The 16650-nt window shown below is 39.1% G+C and overlaps 2 protein-coding genes across 3 annotated transcripts; both read left to right on the forward strand.

The window, feature by feature from the left end:
- The first annotated feature begins 1768 nt into the window (after positions 1–1768).
- Positions 1769–6943, forward strand: irf6 (interferon regulatory factor 6). 2 transcript variants are annotated; one of them, XM_042407523.1, is made up of 8 exons: positions 1769–2041; positions 2390–2568; positions 3403–3598; positions 3748–3846; positions 3984–4250; positions 4480–4872; positions 4990–5108; positions 5829–6943. In XM_042407523.1, exons 2-8 carry the CDS (start codon positions 2395–2397, stop codon positions 6057–6059), a joined length of 1479 nt encoding a protein of 492 aa, XP_042263457.1. In that variant the 5' UTR covers positions 1769–2041; positions 2390–2394; the 3' UTR covers positions 6060–6943. The 2 variants fall into 2 exon arrangements, with proteins under 2 accessions (XP_042263457.1, XP_042263458.1); XM_042407524.1 differs by having other exon boundaries at positions 2394–2568.
- Positions 6944–9823: 2880 nt separating this feature from the next.
- On the forward strand, positions 9824–16627 carry eps8l3a (EPS8-like 3a). The gene is made up of 19 exons (XM_042404116.1): positions 9824–9893; positions 10005–10078; positions 10169–10233; positions 10316–10474; positions 11419–11568; positions 11647–11711; positions 11791–11912; positions 12043–12191; positions 12280–12385; positions 12476–12549; positions 12677–12751; positions 13220–13365; positions 13714–13858; positions 14015–14055; positions 14152–14248; positions 14389–14493; positions 14952–15037; positions 16040–16172; positions 16302–16627. The coding sequence occupies exons 1-19, from the start codon at positions 9829–9831 to the stop codon at positions 16311–16313; spliced, it is 1869 nt and encodes a 622-aa protein (XP_042260050.1). The 5' UTR covers positions 9824–9828; the 3' UTR covers positions 16314–16627.
- Positions 16628–16650: the final 23 nt, after the last annotated feature.

Here is a 16650-nt window from a genome sequence, read left to right on the forward strand (position 1 = left end):
CACACATTCCTAAAGGTAAGTGAGAGATGGAGCAGAATGTATCTTTGCATAATCAATTGTAGTTGTAAAGTGTTGTAAAGTCACAGGTATCCAACATTCATGTAATAGCTGAGTAAGTGAGTTCAGTTTGATCACTTCTTTGTTTTCATTCCTTCTAACACTTGAAATGAAAAACAAAGTCTGTGGAACAGGTACGCTGTTGGCGCGTAAATGTATTATGGTTGTTATCGGTGTTGGTGTGTGCTTGGCTGAACAGGCTCTTGAATGTGCCAAAAAATGTTATCCATCAACTAACTTTGTCTGACTCACACAGAAGAACAGGCAAAATTCATGAAAAGGACATGAAGTCTCAATGAAGTCAGAATTTTTCACAGTGTTTGATGATTTTGTTGCTCAGATGGTGCACTGTATATCAGTGGTCCCCAGTCTTTTTGGCATGTGACCCCTTAAAATGAAGTAATGTGTACTTTGTAATGCCTCTTCACGGGCCATGACTTTATTGTGGACAGTTTGGCTAAAGCTTGTCTTTTTTCAGTGGCCTGAAGAAGTGACAGTATGCAGTATTACACAAGAGAAGGCAAAAATTAGACTCAATTCAGAAAATTCAAAAAACTGTGTGTCTCTCTCTTTTTTTTAATCCCTTGTATGATCTGGTGACCCCTCAGATTTACCTTGGACCCCATTGGACGATCCTGACCCTGAGGTTGGAATCACTGCTTGCACATCGTTGCACCGCAACAAGCACATCTTTTGTGATGCTACAGGCAGTTGGTACCAAATTAGCTAAATTGTCCTCAAAACAATCCAACACACCAAAATGCAAAATAATATTATTAGCATTACACACACATGGCAACATGGCACATTATGCAAAACGTGCCGAAACCAGGTAAACCAAAGGGAAAGACGTGCACCAGGATGGAGGACACACGCATAGAAAAGCCATGAGTAGTTTCAGGGAGTGGCTTGTTATTGTTGGGATGTTTTGGCTACTATTAGTGACGGGATCATCACCAACTGTCCACTCAACTTGTGCCACTTCACAATGAATGTGTTTGTTCTCTTCTGTGGAAACTCCCGCTCTGCTCCTGCCAGCTGAGTCAAGTCAAGTCAATCATAAAAAAATAAATATTGTCAGCCAGTGTGCAATTAGGATTTTATTGGCTGGGGCCAATGTAGGGATATTCCATCTAGATAAGCCTCTCATAGCCTCTGAAACTATATTTAAATGTAAAATATACTGTATTTATTTTTCTCTTTCTTTCTTTAATAAATAATCTCTGTGCATGATCATTGCTCAGTAAAATTATTAAGTTATTATCAGATACAATGTAACATGTCACTTTTTTTACCATTTAATATTTATCTCAGCACTCTTTGCACTATTGTATCCTTTATCCTACTCAGTTCACAGAAACGGTTTCACCTGTTTATAGACATTCCTTGTGTACATTTCTGAAGATTGTTGTGTTGTGTGTGTGAATGCATTATGAGCCACTAAACTAGAGTTAAATTCTTTGTATCATACTTGTCTATAAATATAATTCTGATAACTATCGCAAAATCTGGCTTAATTGTCTTGAGTGGAAACAGCCAAAATAAAACTGTGCACTACAAAAGCTAATCATGTCGAGATCAGATTATCATGAGGCTAATTTTGGCCTCATTATAACTCCTTTATTCTCCCCCAGGTCGGTTGGCTTCAAAATGCTTAAGAAACTAGACACCTCCTCCCCCCGCCCCCTCCCCGGTTACTCAGAAAAGGTGTGTCACCGACGTGACGTCACGCGTGTACCTGAGTTTCGGTGAGGCAAGGGGAAGGGCCGAGCCGACTGAAAAACATCAGCCCTTCTCCGTTGTCCGAGATAAATTTTCCTCTTGTATTTATTATCAACCAGCTTCGTAGGAGTGAAAGTGAACTTACATCAGAAGGAGTTTGCAAATTTTTGAGGGATTTGCGAAGGAAACAGACTTTTTACTCCAAGCTGTTGGTTTGCAGGCCGACCAGGAAAGACTTCTCTAACTTCCTGGTTCGCCACAGGTATGTATCGTTCTCCAGTATCGTGTTTGGTTGTTTTGTTTATTTGAATTTTTGACTGATTCGATTGTTATTCTCACATTTAAAGATATCTTGCCTATCACGTTAAGTCCAACCTGCAAGAAAATGCAGTTTTAGGATTTAAAAGAAAATAAGTGTTCAGTCTGTCAAAGCGAAGCTATGGTGTTTAAAAATGTTTGGAAAATCCGGATGAGCAGGATTTCGGTGCACTTGTGCACAGCTGCTGCTGCTGTTGCTGCTGTTGTTGCTGCAGCCTTCCCTGAATGTTGGGGAAAAACATTTCAGATTTCTTTTCCACTGTCGGCTGACTGGTATGTGTTTTCTTGCCAGTCAGGATGTCAGTGACCCCTCGACGTGTGCGTCTGAAGCCCTGGTTGGTGGCTCAGGTGGACAGCGGCCGATACCCGGGTCTGGAGTGGATGGACCGCGAGGCCATGCGCTTCAAGATACCATGGAAACACGCAACACGACACACACCCCAGCACGAGGACGAGGACACCATATTTAAGGTTTAAACTTTAACTCATAACAGATAGTAATGATAACTTCAGCTGAAAGAGAATTGTATGTAAAGTGTTTTGTTTGGCCTGACAGTGAGGACTTGTTAATGTTTCACAGGTCCAGTAACCATATTTTATCACTCCTAGTTTAAGCAAGAATTATGCTGCTTCATACCTGTTAAATCTGCTGGAAATCATGCCTGATTTTGTAGTCAAACCTCAACATCTGTTTTTTTTTTAACACTGTTACATAAAGTCTAACATCAGGAAAGAGTGGGGTATAGGACATATGAGTAGGGGAGGACTGGCATTGGGTTTGTATTTGTGTTGCTACTTTGCCACTGTTGGGACATCTTGTCTCAGTTTTTGAACGATGAACTCAGTTTTGTAGACAAGAATTTAATCAGTGAGAGTGTGCGTTTTTGTATGAGTTCTTTCAGTCTCCTTTGTGTTATGTCCCCGTGCTCCTGCCACACTGGAATAAAGGGATGGTTGATGCAAGATTATAAACTCAAAAACCATCTTGGGACCAAACTTTTTTTAACTCTTCATATGACACTGTGCATTTGCTTCATGAAAAACGTCTTTAGGGGTGACACCCTCCTTAAATGTTTTTATTTCTGCTGGCATAGTTGTGAATACATTTCATAATCTACAGCAATGTCTCATGTTTATTAATGTACATGACAGCCAACATCTTTGTCATCTTGGATATCCCACATCATGCTATACATCAACAACATGTAAAAAGTAACAACAAAATGCCAACGTGTGACTCTTGTGCATACATATAAACATGTTAAAACAGGACTGTGATACTGGTATTTTTAAATGTTCCTGCAGGCATGGGCTGTGGAGACGGGGAAGTTCCAAGAGGGAGTTGATGAACCTGATCCTGCAAAGTGGAAAGCGCAGCTTCGATGTGCCCTGAACAAAAGCAGAGAATTCAACCTTGTCTATGATGGAACCAAAGAGGTCCCCATGAATCCACTGAAGATATATGATGTCTGCGACATCCCCCAACCCCTCAGTAACCAAGGTGAAAAGCAGTTATCTCTGTCTTCCTGCAGCTGTATTATTTGCCTTCTCTGTGAGCCTTAAACAAGACGATATGGTTGAATATGGATCAACAGTTAATCAATTGTGCCTCCATTTCTCTTGTCTCAATTCACCCTTTTCAAACAACAGGCTCTTCAGATGCTGGTTCTTGGACTCCATACGAGGACGATGTTGGTGAGGAAGATGTTCCAGATACACCAGAATCTCTCCCTCCATACCCATCCAATGGTGAATGACTTGCCCTCATTTATCACTCTTTGGCATTAATTAAAAAGGGGGAAAAAACAATACAAATTTGAAGATTTTTTTCATTAAGTGAAGAGTGCTGTAATATCTAATTGATCCTTCTCTCTTTCCTCAATTAGGCACTAGCCCCTCTCCTCTTATTTTGTGGTCTCCTATGGGCTCAGAATCCTCCATGCAGCCTCCCAGTTGTCCCCCCTCAAATGAGGTCTGGCCCAAAGAGGAACCAGTTAAAATCTGGCCTAAAGAGGAGCCTGTGGATGTGGAGATGCAGCCCACAGCGCTGAGTGACATGCCCCCCGCTCCTCTGCCTGATCCCTCAATGCATCCGCCCTCTCTACCAGATGTCTTTTTTGCCTCTCCGGAGAGTTGGATCAGCTCCCTCCCGAGTGAGTGTACACTTATTGTAGTGATCACCACACATAATTTAAAGGGAAAGTTCACAGAAAAGCACCAATGCATATTTTTATGTATTGTTATGTGCATTATGCTGCATTATTGAGCATTTTGGGATGACCCACACCTGCTATCTCCAAACCTTCAAGGCCTTAATAAGAGGATTTTTAAGCTTCAGTTGTTCATCACTTTAACACGTGTCTACATATGTCTGTGACTCAGTGACCGACCTGGAGGTGCAGTTCCTGTACAGAGGGAAGGAGATGTGTCCCACAATGACTATCAGTAACCCACAGGGCTGCAGGCTTTTCTACGGAGACCTCGGCCCCATGGTCAACCAGGAAGAGCTGTTCGGGCCGGTGAACCTGGAACAGTTACGCTTTCCAACCACAGAGCACATTACCAACGACAAGCAGAGAGTCTTCACTAACCGCCTGCTGGATGTGATGGACAGAGGTCTAATCCTGGAGGTCAGTGGCCACGATATCTACGCAGTCCGTCTCTGCCAGTGCAAGGTGTACTGGTCTGGCCCCTGTGCTCCAAATTCAGCCGCACCAAATCTTATAGAGCGACAGAGGAAGGTCAAACTCTTTTGTCTGGAGTCTTTTCTTGGTGGTAAGTAGAATTCTTTTATAGCTTGTTTGTTGGATTATAGTCTTTCCAGCCCTTTTATTTTCTGGAAAATGCAATTTGCTGTGGGTAATAATTTTGTTAAATTTGTACGGTGTGCAGGTGTGATAGCCCACCAGCGTGGCCAGACACCAAACCCCCCTCAGTTTGAAATCAGCCTGTGCTTTGGAGAGGAGTGGCCTGATGGGAGGCCCAGAGAGAGGAAACTTATCATGGTTCAGGTGAGAAATGTAGATGTTTTTTGTAACGAGAGTTAAGTGATGAATCTTTTTGGTCATCAAGGGACAGGCGAGAACTTTTACTGCTGCGTCATCAAACTTAATCTCTTACAACAGTTAAGAGAGTTATTTACTACTCAAAAATAGTTTTCATTATAGATTAATCTTCCAATTATTTTATTGACTTAATCAATTAATAATTTCATCTATAAAATGTCAGGTGATTTCTTCAATTGTCTTGTTTTTTTTCGACCAACAGTCCAAAACCCAAAGATATTTAGTTTTCAATTATATAACAACTAAGAAAAAACTTTTTGAAAATTAATTTTTTTCCCCAAAATTTAAAAATGATCAATCAATTATCAAAATAGTTGCAGATTAGTTAATTATCATGATTATCATGATTAATCAACTTGTTTCAACTCTAAACTGTATATAACTATTATACTGCATGAAAAAAAAACATTTTTAATTGAGGAAAAAAAGCAGTAATATTTCCTATTATCTGAAGGATATTAAAGATATAATTCAACTTCAGCTAAAATTTATTTACACCTTTTTGTTTGTTTGTTTTTTTTACACACCTCCAACTTCTCTCTTCTCATACTGCAGAATAACTACATCCTTGTCACATGTGAACCACAGGACTGTAGATAAGAAAGTTTTTTGTGTTGTGAGTCTTTCTGTGACTCACTGGTCCTCTGTCCCTCCTTTGCCCTGCAGGTCATTCCAGTGGTGGCCCGTATGATAAGCGAGATGTTCTCGGGAGACAACACGCGATCCTTTGACAGCGGCAGCGTTCGCCTGCAGATTTCAATCCCAGATATCAAAGACAACATAGTGACCCATCTCAAGCAGCTATACTGCCTGCTGCAGACCCACCAGGGCCAAGATGGCTGGGCGCTGCCTCCTGGCTCAGGCCTGAACATCGTCCAGGCTCTGCAGGCTCAGTGAGGAAACCGCACAGTGGTCTGTCGGCCAAAAACAACAGTGTTTCACACTGCTACTGAGAGTTACCTACTGTTAGCAAAGATGTACTTATGTGTAATCATATTTAGAAGTATTCACACTTTACTGTAGGATTCATAAGTTTTTCAGCTTTACTCTAGTATGACGGTGCTGTGTTTCCTGTATATAGAAATAGTGCCTTGAACCGTCTGCATCTGCATTGCATGTGACGACTGCATGGGCCAAAGTCCTGCTTGGTGCAAGGCAACATTTAACATTCAACATAGTTAATGAGTTACAGAAATTGTCCTGTGCCACTTTTACCCAAAACAGGTCAGTGATTACCAAGCTCCCTTTGAGTCTGTTCATTCAAGAAACCAGTCCAGAGCGCCTTTCATCTTTTGACCTCATGTATTTTGAAGCAACACATCTAGCATGGGATTTGTATATTTTGGAAAATATAGGCAAATTTGAATTATATTGTGGAAGGATAAAAGTTTCTTCTGTCATTCATGGTTAACTATAGTGGCCAGTTGTACTCATGCACATGCACACACATGCAGTTGGGAGTGTCTTTTTTTTTTTTTTTTTTTAAAGCAAATGATTGACAGAAGTGCCTACTTTCTAGTAATTCAGCCTGCAGTTTTGTCTTAAGCTGTTTTATTTTTCCATTTCTATTATAGGATATTTTTTTATACATACCATTTGATTTTAAGCCATCTATTGTGTCCAGGCAGTCATTTAACTAAACAACATTCAGCTATATGGATCTGTTCTGAAATGGATGCCACTGCACTTTGGGTGCTGAATTGTGTTTTTATGGCTAGTTGACTGTGAGTGCATTTATCTGTGATTTTATGTTTATTTTATCAATAAAAATACCAAATTAATGTTGAATTTTATGAATTACTTTTGAGTGCAAATACAGTAAACTTTCTTTCTTGGCAAAGAGTAAAATATGTCTGTAGCCTTATTTCCTGATTTACTCGGTGCCTGGTCCCTTCTCAAATAGCTGTTTGATGTTGACTGTTCCATGTCCAAACAGTGTGTGTTTACATTTGTGCTCCGGCTGACTGGTGACGCTGCAGGATGAAGGTTTGTGTGGTGATTGCAGCCTGCACCTTATGAATGTGCTTATGTGACATTGCTGACCTCTAGTGGTTTAGTTGAACAGCAGCAGGCCTGAGATCAGCATAGTGATGAGTAATGTCTTTTGGTCCAGTGTCTAAAACTCCATATAAGTTTATTAGTCAATTAAATTAATGTGACTGCAAGACAATAAATACCAAATATATCAGTAGACTGATCAATATATGAGTTGTTGCCCCTCAGCACGTCATCTGTGCCAGCTCCTCTGCCAGCAGCAGCTCTTTGACTTTATCTAATAACGTTGTCCATTTTTATGCGGATGATAACATCTTGTATGCCATCGGCCCTATCACAGACCAGGCCTCCAGTTAACAGTCTGCTTTTGACAACCTCCAGACCTCTGTTTGATTTAAAGCTTGTTCTAAACTCAAAAAAGACTAAATGTGTGCATTTCACAAGAGCACAAAACATTGATGTTCCAACACCTATCTATGCTCTAAATTGAGAACTAATTGACACAGTTCAGCATTATAAATACTTATGACTTTGGTTAGACAGCAGGTTGTCCTACAAAACTCGAACATCTGGCTCAAAAACAAAAAATTAAAATTGGATTCTTGTATCTATTAACATGATTAGAATTTTAATGTTGTTGCTGGTCAAGGAAGAGCAAAGTTGAACTATTTTACATACTGTTTGGTATTTAAATTTAATTTATAATGTCATTTAATGTATAACACAACATTATTATTATAATATCTTATATATGTTCTTGTAGATTAAGCGTTTAAAATTTGTCAAATATATGTAATGACTTGAAAGGACAATATTTCCCTCTGAAATGTAGTTGCGGCATAAAGTTAAGGACAAAATTGAAATACTCATTAAAAGTACAAGTACCTCAAAATAGTAATTACTGTAAATTCAGTTCTTGATCTACTTAGTTACTTAACAGGCATGATTGCTGTGATTTATGCAGCTTGTTATTCAGCCACTGGTTCTTCTGAGTTTCTGGATGGATGATATGAATCTGCAACAAACTCTCATCATGACATTTAAATTGGACTAAAAATAGATGACCCACTTTAGTTTTTCAGATTCACACATATTACAACTGCCTGGTGAGATCCTCTGTGCTAAATATGGCCATGTTCACTATTGTGTGTTCGTTACATCACTAAAGAATTCTTTAGGTTAATGTTTGACAGTGCGATTCCTCCTCAGTTGACATAAAAACCAAAGGGCTGCAGGTTTTATTATGGAACCAGTTGCCCGTGATGGAATAACACTGTACCTGTGGTTTCAGTAGAAGAAGAAATACTGAGATTCTAACTGCTTTAGCTTTAGAAAATATTGATGGAATTTGTGTCATTCCTGTTTAACTTCTCTAATTGCTCTTCTTCAGTGGTGACCAGATTATACATATTAAGAAGGAGACATCAAGAGAGACACTTCAAAGCATTTAAAAACTGGATGCTGGATAGAGATTAAACTGACTTTTAAAATCTATATCACTAAAGCACAATGAAAAGGTAGCTTTACAAAGATATGACCCATGCTAAAGCAAGTGTGTAACAATATAAAGATTGCTGATCTGTTTTTAATTCATTAACTGTCTTGTTGTTTTCTAAGAGGAAGAAAAATATAAGAGTTGGGACGTTGTGGCTACTAATCCCACCACATTGTAAACTGGAATGTGATGTCAAAATGCTGAGAGGGCACACAAGTTCTCATTTATAGTCCTGGAAAAGGTCATTCCATCCGTATCTGTTAACCTTTGGGATCTCTCACACCCTCAACTGAGTTGGCTCAGTATTTCACAGATCACTTTGCTACTGACAGTGGACTTTGTCCTTCTCCTTTATGAGGAAGTCTTGGGTGTTCTTTGCCGAGCTACAAGATTAAAAATATGAGTAGAACTTGTAGATACTGAAGGGTAAATAACACATAAGGGAGTAACAGCAACATTCACCAGCCAAACATCAAAGGTAAGTGATTGTGAATCTCCACATAAACTGGATGTGTCTTTGTTATTGCATTTGAAATAATCTATAGGGAAGAGTTGCTGAGAGAATGGATCTCATTCAAGACAATTATAATGAAGTCTACGTGACCATAAGCTTGCTTATACTCTTTAAAGTTAACATATCTTTACAGCAATTATAATTCAGAGAGAAGATGTGTTGGATTTACAATATCAAATGTGTATACTGTATATGTATTAATCAGTTTAGTTTGTTTTATCGTATTTGCCCAGATCATTTGTCACATTTCATATGCATTTGTAATATAAGTCAAACGTCTCTTTAAAATATGTTAACTCTTGAAATACTTCAACAGCACCACAAAGATGCCATTGTTAGGTTGATCCCAGTGTTGTGTTTCTAGGTGACTATAATAGGCTGTTGATTATATTTATTTATATTTATGAATTTATTGCTAATAACAAAAGTGTGGTATGCAAAGACTCATTTCACTTCCAGCACATAGAGAAGTTGTGTTTCTCAACTAAAATTCAACATGAAGTTTTATGAAGACTGACATCACGACAGACCTCTCAAAATGAATGATTTATGATTCATGATGATGATTTATTTTCTAATGCAGGCTGCTGAGTCAGCTCACTTAAATAACTCATAAATCGTTTCATACATGATATTGCAGGTATATCAGTTCATTTCTGAGGATGCTCAGGAGCAACAGTCCGTTTGGCAATGACACCGGCAGCTACGCAGGATCAATTCAGTCTAAGTATGTATTTAACACTTTTAAGTGGTTGATTGATTCATTCATTGATTCATTCACGGATTTATTCATCAGCAGATTATCAATGTTGTGAATTGCTTACATTTGTTGTGCCAGTGGTTATTCCACGATGGATGAGGTGTCATCACAGTTGTCATGTATGTCGACGCCCAGTGCAAAGTCAATATACTGTAAGTTAACTCTGCTGTGCTTAACAAGTGGTTACATCTGTTCTGTTTAATTTTATGATTAACACAGAGCTCTGGTTCATGTGTCAACAGTGCAAAGGAAGGAGTATGCAGTGTCGATGAACAAGATGCTGAACAAACTTCGGTACAGAGTGGAGGTATCATAACATAATCCGTACAAATGTGACCCATTCTTAATCATGCCGTGTTTAATGTTGTGTGATTGCCTCTCTGCTACAGCACTTGTTCACTTGTGAACTGGATGGGAAGGAGATGAGAAGCATCGCTGACTGTGTGGAGCGGCTGAAGCTGCTGGATGGGATGGGTCGTGTGTGGGGTCAGAACATGCTGATGGAGGTGCGCGGCGCCAACCTGCTGCTCACAGACATTGAAACTAAGGTAAACACCACATGAGACCCTGATGACAAATTAAAGGGAAAAATCTGATGAGAATGGTCTCTCCCCTGTGTACCAGACATGAGGGGTCACTGAATCATCATGAGTATCAAAATAATGAGAATTACATGCTGTGGCCTTCACTGTCACCAGATCTCAACTCATTTGACGTGTTAGACAGTGCTTTCCATCACCACCATCATCAAACCACTATTTTTAATACAGTCAGTCATAATCTCCTTATAGTAAGGTGGATTGGGCTTTCTGGCACAGACTAAGTCTTACCTAACAGATCAAGACTACTTTGTCTATCTTGGGGAATTCTATTCAGAAAGAGTAAATATTGCTTGTGGTGTGCCCCAAGGTTCAATCCTGGGCCCCAATCTTTTCTGATGACTCTATATCTGTACTTCATCTGATGATATGACCCCTGTCGACAATCTTGTAAATTGCATTTCAGGAATTAGTAAATGAATAGCTCATTATTTTTCCAGTAAAATCAGGACAAAACACGGGTTATCTCATTTCACATTTCGTTGCACATTCTCTCAATACTATATCTGTGGCTATGAATCTGCAGGTAATCTTTGACGGCAATATAAGTTTTGAAGGACACAATAAAGTGGCCTTTTACTAAGGATTATTCTCAAGGCCACACCATTTTGCTTTTTGGAATCACACTGTATTGCATGTGTTATACATATATAAATAGTTTTATCACCATTATTATTATTATTGTTGTTAATAATGAGGGAATATCTTTTGGAACAACTGGATTCACTTCTTCAGTAGAGTTCATAGACTTCTAGGATTTATGCCAAGGGGCACTAAAGCTGTTCTTGGAGCTTCTTGGGACACTTTTTGTTGGTTTTTCCATGAATTTTGTCACCCATCCATATGTCTGCAGAGGTCGATATCTCAACATCTTACCTCTGTGTTTCTTTCAGGAAGAGCTGGAGTCCATTGCTCTCAGTGACATCCTGGAGCTAAAGGCTGTGCTGAATGCTGCAGTGTTTAACTCCCTGCTCACAGTGTCAGTCCAGTCCGGGAGAAAACAGACCACCAGTGTCTTCATGTTCCAGTGTGAGGAAGTCAGGGTGAGAACAAAAACTTGGAAGCAGCATTTATTATGACTGAGAGGCGAGCAAAATGAGTGAATGTCTTGTTATGTACAGGCTGACTATGTTCAGAAGGATCTCTCACGAGTGTTGTCACAAAGGCAACAGGATTCAAGCATCAGGTAAGAACCTACAGTTAAGTCACTGAGCACACTTTGAAGCTTTGCTGATTTTGACAATCTACACTTCTTTTTGAAGCAGCAATTCAGGACCAATAGCAGGACATGAAGGAATGAAAAACCTTCGTAACACTACAACAACTGAACCCAAAGAGCAAAAGCCTGCAGTTGATCCAGTGCCCCGGTGGACTTCACCTGACTATGGTGAGACTGTGACAGGTCATATACAACTCCTGCATTGAATATAAATCATGTTAGCCTCTTATCAATCTGGTTTTGGTTGCACTTGTAGAAGAGGATGATGTCCCTGAACCTGAACTGCTTGTACATCCAGAGGAAGAGGAAGACGAGGAGGAGGAGGAGGAGGAGGTGGAGGAAGAGCCCTTACCATCCAGAGGGCGGGTACCAACACCGCTGCCCTCCACCACTAAAGAGAACCCTCTTCCTCCTCCACGCACATACACAGAGCTGGACAGGAATGTGGTTAGTGTCTGTTTTATAACATTTAATAAATGCAGTGGGTAAATATTTATGTGTAAATATGGAACTTATTTTCTGTCTTTCTTTACAGGAAATCTTGAATCATATTTTAAGTGACATTGAAGTCTTCATGGGACAAGTAGCTGCGGTAGTAGCAAAAAATGCAAAGAAAAAGAAGAAAAAGAAGAAAGGAAAAGGTAATTAAATGCAGACAATGAGGACAGATATAGAATTGTTTTAACAAAAGTACCAAGCATGTTTGTCATGTGTGCATTATGATTTTCTAGTTATGGACGGCATGCCGCCTGTAGGAGAATTTGCAGGGTGTCTCCACAAGATCAAAAGTGGTTTCAACCTTCTGGTATGTGTCCTTAATATTATTCACAAACTATCATGATTGGTGTTGTTCCTCTTCACATTGTGATGTGCAGTACACATAACAGCTTTGTTGCTACCTATGATACATGAAAATGTCTTTGTTCTGACAGGGGGAACTCAATGGAAAGATTAGTAATCCCAGTGCCCCTGGATTTGTCCACTCCTTTTTCTCAGCATTATCATTTGTAAGTCATTACATCTCTTACATTTGACTCATTCTTAATAGTTATATATTTTTTAGAAACTTGAACATGTGTTATATATGTATTTTTTGAATTGATAATAACTTGTAGATTTTAATTGGTTCAAAATCACAAATTGTAATTCCTATTAAGAGGGTTTCATGTGTGATTTAGTTCAGTTGTATCAGCATACAATATTTTTGACACTATTTTCTACTTGTTGATTTTTTTCGTGTTGCTTAATTATTACATTTTTAAAATTTTGTTCAGGAATCTTCACTCCAGAATTAATGGATTTTCTGTGATATATATGTTGTAAAATGAGCTATTTATGAGTAAATGTTGGATCATGTTATCCAATTGTTTGCTTTAGTAAATCTGCAGCCCTGCACCAGACCTAAAAACAGGATTAGATTTGCACACAAACACCCTACTGCCCTTGTTTTTTCTAATCATATTTTTGTTAACCAGGTGGTACCTCACTGCCCTGAGGATCTGCCACCAACAATTGTGGCACCTCTGCTGACGCCTCAATGTATCCGCCTCATGAGTGAAGAGGCCTCTGCAGAAGAGGACCAGCTGTGGCAGTCTCTGGGAGATGCCTGGAACATCCCCAGGTGGGACACTGGGCAGTGTTGGACCAAATTTGCTGCTGTTTTTAGCATCTGCACAATAACAAAATCTAAGCCTCATCTCATTACACTTCTGTTTGACTTTTACACCCACGTTGCATCACAGTACTTTAAACATTTTTGCATGTTTCTTTGGTTTGGAAAAATGTGTCATACTGTGCCTATGCAATATGTTTTTTTCTGAGAGTAAAGTAAGCCATATACCAACATTTCATGTGAATATACTGTATATATAATATACTGTATATAGGATTTGGGTTCTTCTTCCAAACATGCACTCAAACTATATCCCTGTCCAATCCCAGTAATGATTTTGACATTGCTTTTGACCAGTACCAAATGGCCAGAGGATGATGAGGACATCCCAACCTACACTCTGGAGTTCTCCGATGGCTGGCAGCCTCCTAAGGTGACTGCAGCACCTGAATCCAGGGAACCTGTGAGCAGACAGGCAGGTCAGAAACCTGCAACCAGCCAGGTAAACTTTCATATAAAAACATTCAGTAGGAGACCAGTGCAGACGGACAGGTTGTGTGTCAGTATAATGACTGCCCACAGGCCTTTAATTCTAGTTTAAGTTAAGAAAAAGAAGAAACAAATAAACATAATAAGACCATTTACTTTCTCTGTGTAGACTTCTGCTTGGGTAACATCGCCTCCACCTCCAACAGCACGGTACGCACAACCAGATAAGTACAATTCAGAGAAAATCTGAACATTTTAAAACTCCAACTTTTCAAGTTTTTTCTTGCCCTTTGTTGTGTTTTTCAGCTCAGGTGAGTCAAACCTGCGGCAAATGCGTGTCATGCTTGACTTCATCTCAAGAAACCACAGAGAGCTCACCGTCAGAAAAGGAGAGGTAGTTGAGGTGAGTATGAGTGACATGAACCAACTACTCCTCCTCTTCTTTCCTCCTTTGTATCAACTATTTTGCAATCATTGCAACTCAAACAGAAAGCTCCACAATTCTTGAATACTACATCTAGTCTTTGCTTTGTCTATCCACAGCTGCTGGACTCATCGAAGCAGTGGTGGAGAGTGAGGAACAGCAGGGGAGAGGAAGGCTTTGTACCCAATAATGTCCTGGAGACTGATGATGAACAACCTGTCAAGGTGGTTACCACACAGCAAACTACAGAAAGCCTTGAAAACTGAAATAGTCAGAAAGCAGTGTCCGCACAAAGAAGGAAAGAGTTGACAGTCTTAGATTACACGTTTTCTCAAGCATTGAGGGAAATGGAGGGGATGCAATTACTGTTTCAAGCTGCACTTCACTAAATTTAGCATTTACTTCATACACAAATGATGCTTTTGTGTAATTATATGTCACTCCTCAGAGATTTTGGCCTTTTGGCTGACATTCACCAGAGTAGGTCAGAGCAGAAATGTTGCCACTTCTGCAGAAAATAAACAATTAAAAGATAATTAGAATATAATATAGAATGATTGCAAAATGTGAAATGTGACTCACTTGTTTGAATGTTTTATTTAAACTTCATCATTTTCAAACTGAATGACAACTCTGTGACATTTAAGTCAAATGAAAGTGCATTATCGCTCTACTTTCGTAGCAAACTGGAGGTTCTCCTGTCCTGACCAGGAAGTCCAAGCCTGCAGATGTGAAAGCCTGGCTCGAAGACAAGGGCTTCAGTAAAATGTAAGTACACACAGATATTACAACACTATTAAACCTGAATAGATTATTAAAATCAACCAAGTAAACTTGTGTAATAATTTTTCATTTTATGTAATGCATAAAATTTGGAACTGAGCTTACAAATGTGAGCAGTTACTTTAATGACATAAGATAACGTTGCTACTACATGACAAACTTAATATTAAAGTTCACTAAGAATTGGAAAAATAACAAACATTCACTATATTATCTCTGAAATGTAAACCTCTGGCACAGGGCTCAATCCTCGGTCCAGTTTTATTCTCCCTGAATATGCTTCTCTTGTAACAGTTTCTTACCACTGATGATACAAAACTATACATGAATGATGTTCTTAAACTCTAATACTTTCAACAGATAATCAATTGCATGACTGCTGAAGAGGAGGGTCACACGTCATTTCTTTCTAACTAAATTTGCCCTTGCCATTTATTAAAACATACAGTACATTTTTGCTTTATACTGTAAATGATCAACTACAAACCTGGATCTGATCTTTGATTCCTAAAATTCGACAACCAAATCAAGTCAGTGCTGAAAGTCTTTTTTTTTCAGCTTTAGACAATCAAAGAATAAAATGCATTAAATGGATTGGCTCCTGATCACACATCCCTACTGTAACACAATACTCTTTAGTTCATCTAATGGGGACCTTTTATCTCTTCTATGCTCTAAATCTTAACTTCAATCGAGTGTTTTGTTTTTGCAACACTGACACTGTTGAACATGTGCTTCTTTCATCTAATTTTAAAAAACGTTTTAGTGTTTGAATCTGCACAACACACCGTACACTGTGCATTACTCCTTTGTATCAGTTGTATTGTTGTAACTTTTTAATACCTGTGCAACATTGTGGTTGCTTTAAATGCACTTCAGCAGTTACTTTGGGAAATCGCCACCACAAAATCAACACGTTAAAGTCAAAATGACACTTTTCCTGCTAAAGATGGCCCCTGATATTGAGGAAGACTCTTTCTCTTGCAGCACTGTTCGCTGTCTGGGCGTGCTGAGCGGCTCTATGCTCCTGGGGATGACCAGAGAGGAACTGAAGACAGTGTGTCCAGAGGAAGGAGGCCGAGTCTTCTTCCAGTTACAAGCGGTCAAGTCCGCTATGGCCGTAAGTGACAGATCTCAGTGCAGCTTCATTTGTCTCCATTGTCTGTCTGGAGATTTATTATGATACCACTGATAAATGCTGGTGTAAACACAGACTCTCCTCTTCCTGTTTTGTGTTTCAACACTACAGGCTGTCTATTAAGTGGGACCAACAATACAGTGAGAGGACATCAAAGAGGATGGAGAAGAAGAAATCATCATGGACCAAAAGAGGTCACGAGTGGTCAGAAAATATAAGCTTTGAACCAATATAAAGCAATGAAGTAAAAGATCAGCTTTAGTGTCTGAAATCTTTACATTTTGTCACATTAACAAGAAATATGCTACTCATTATATCAAATCAGACACATTTGCAAATGTATATTAGTAAATTAATACATTCAGAATGGTTTAAAGTCATTATAGTCATTATATATTATAGAACAAATTGTCTGAATTCTGTAACAATAAATGGGGCGGGCACAAAGCCTAATCTATTT

This window comes from Thunnus maccoyii, chromosome 3 (genome assembly GCF_910596095.1).
Source record: "Thunnus maccoyii chromosome 3, fThuMac1.1, whole genome shotgun sequence".
Lineage (NCBI taxonomy): Eukaryota > Metazoa > Chordata > Actinopteri > Scombriformes > Scombridae > Thunnus > Thunnus maccoyii.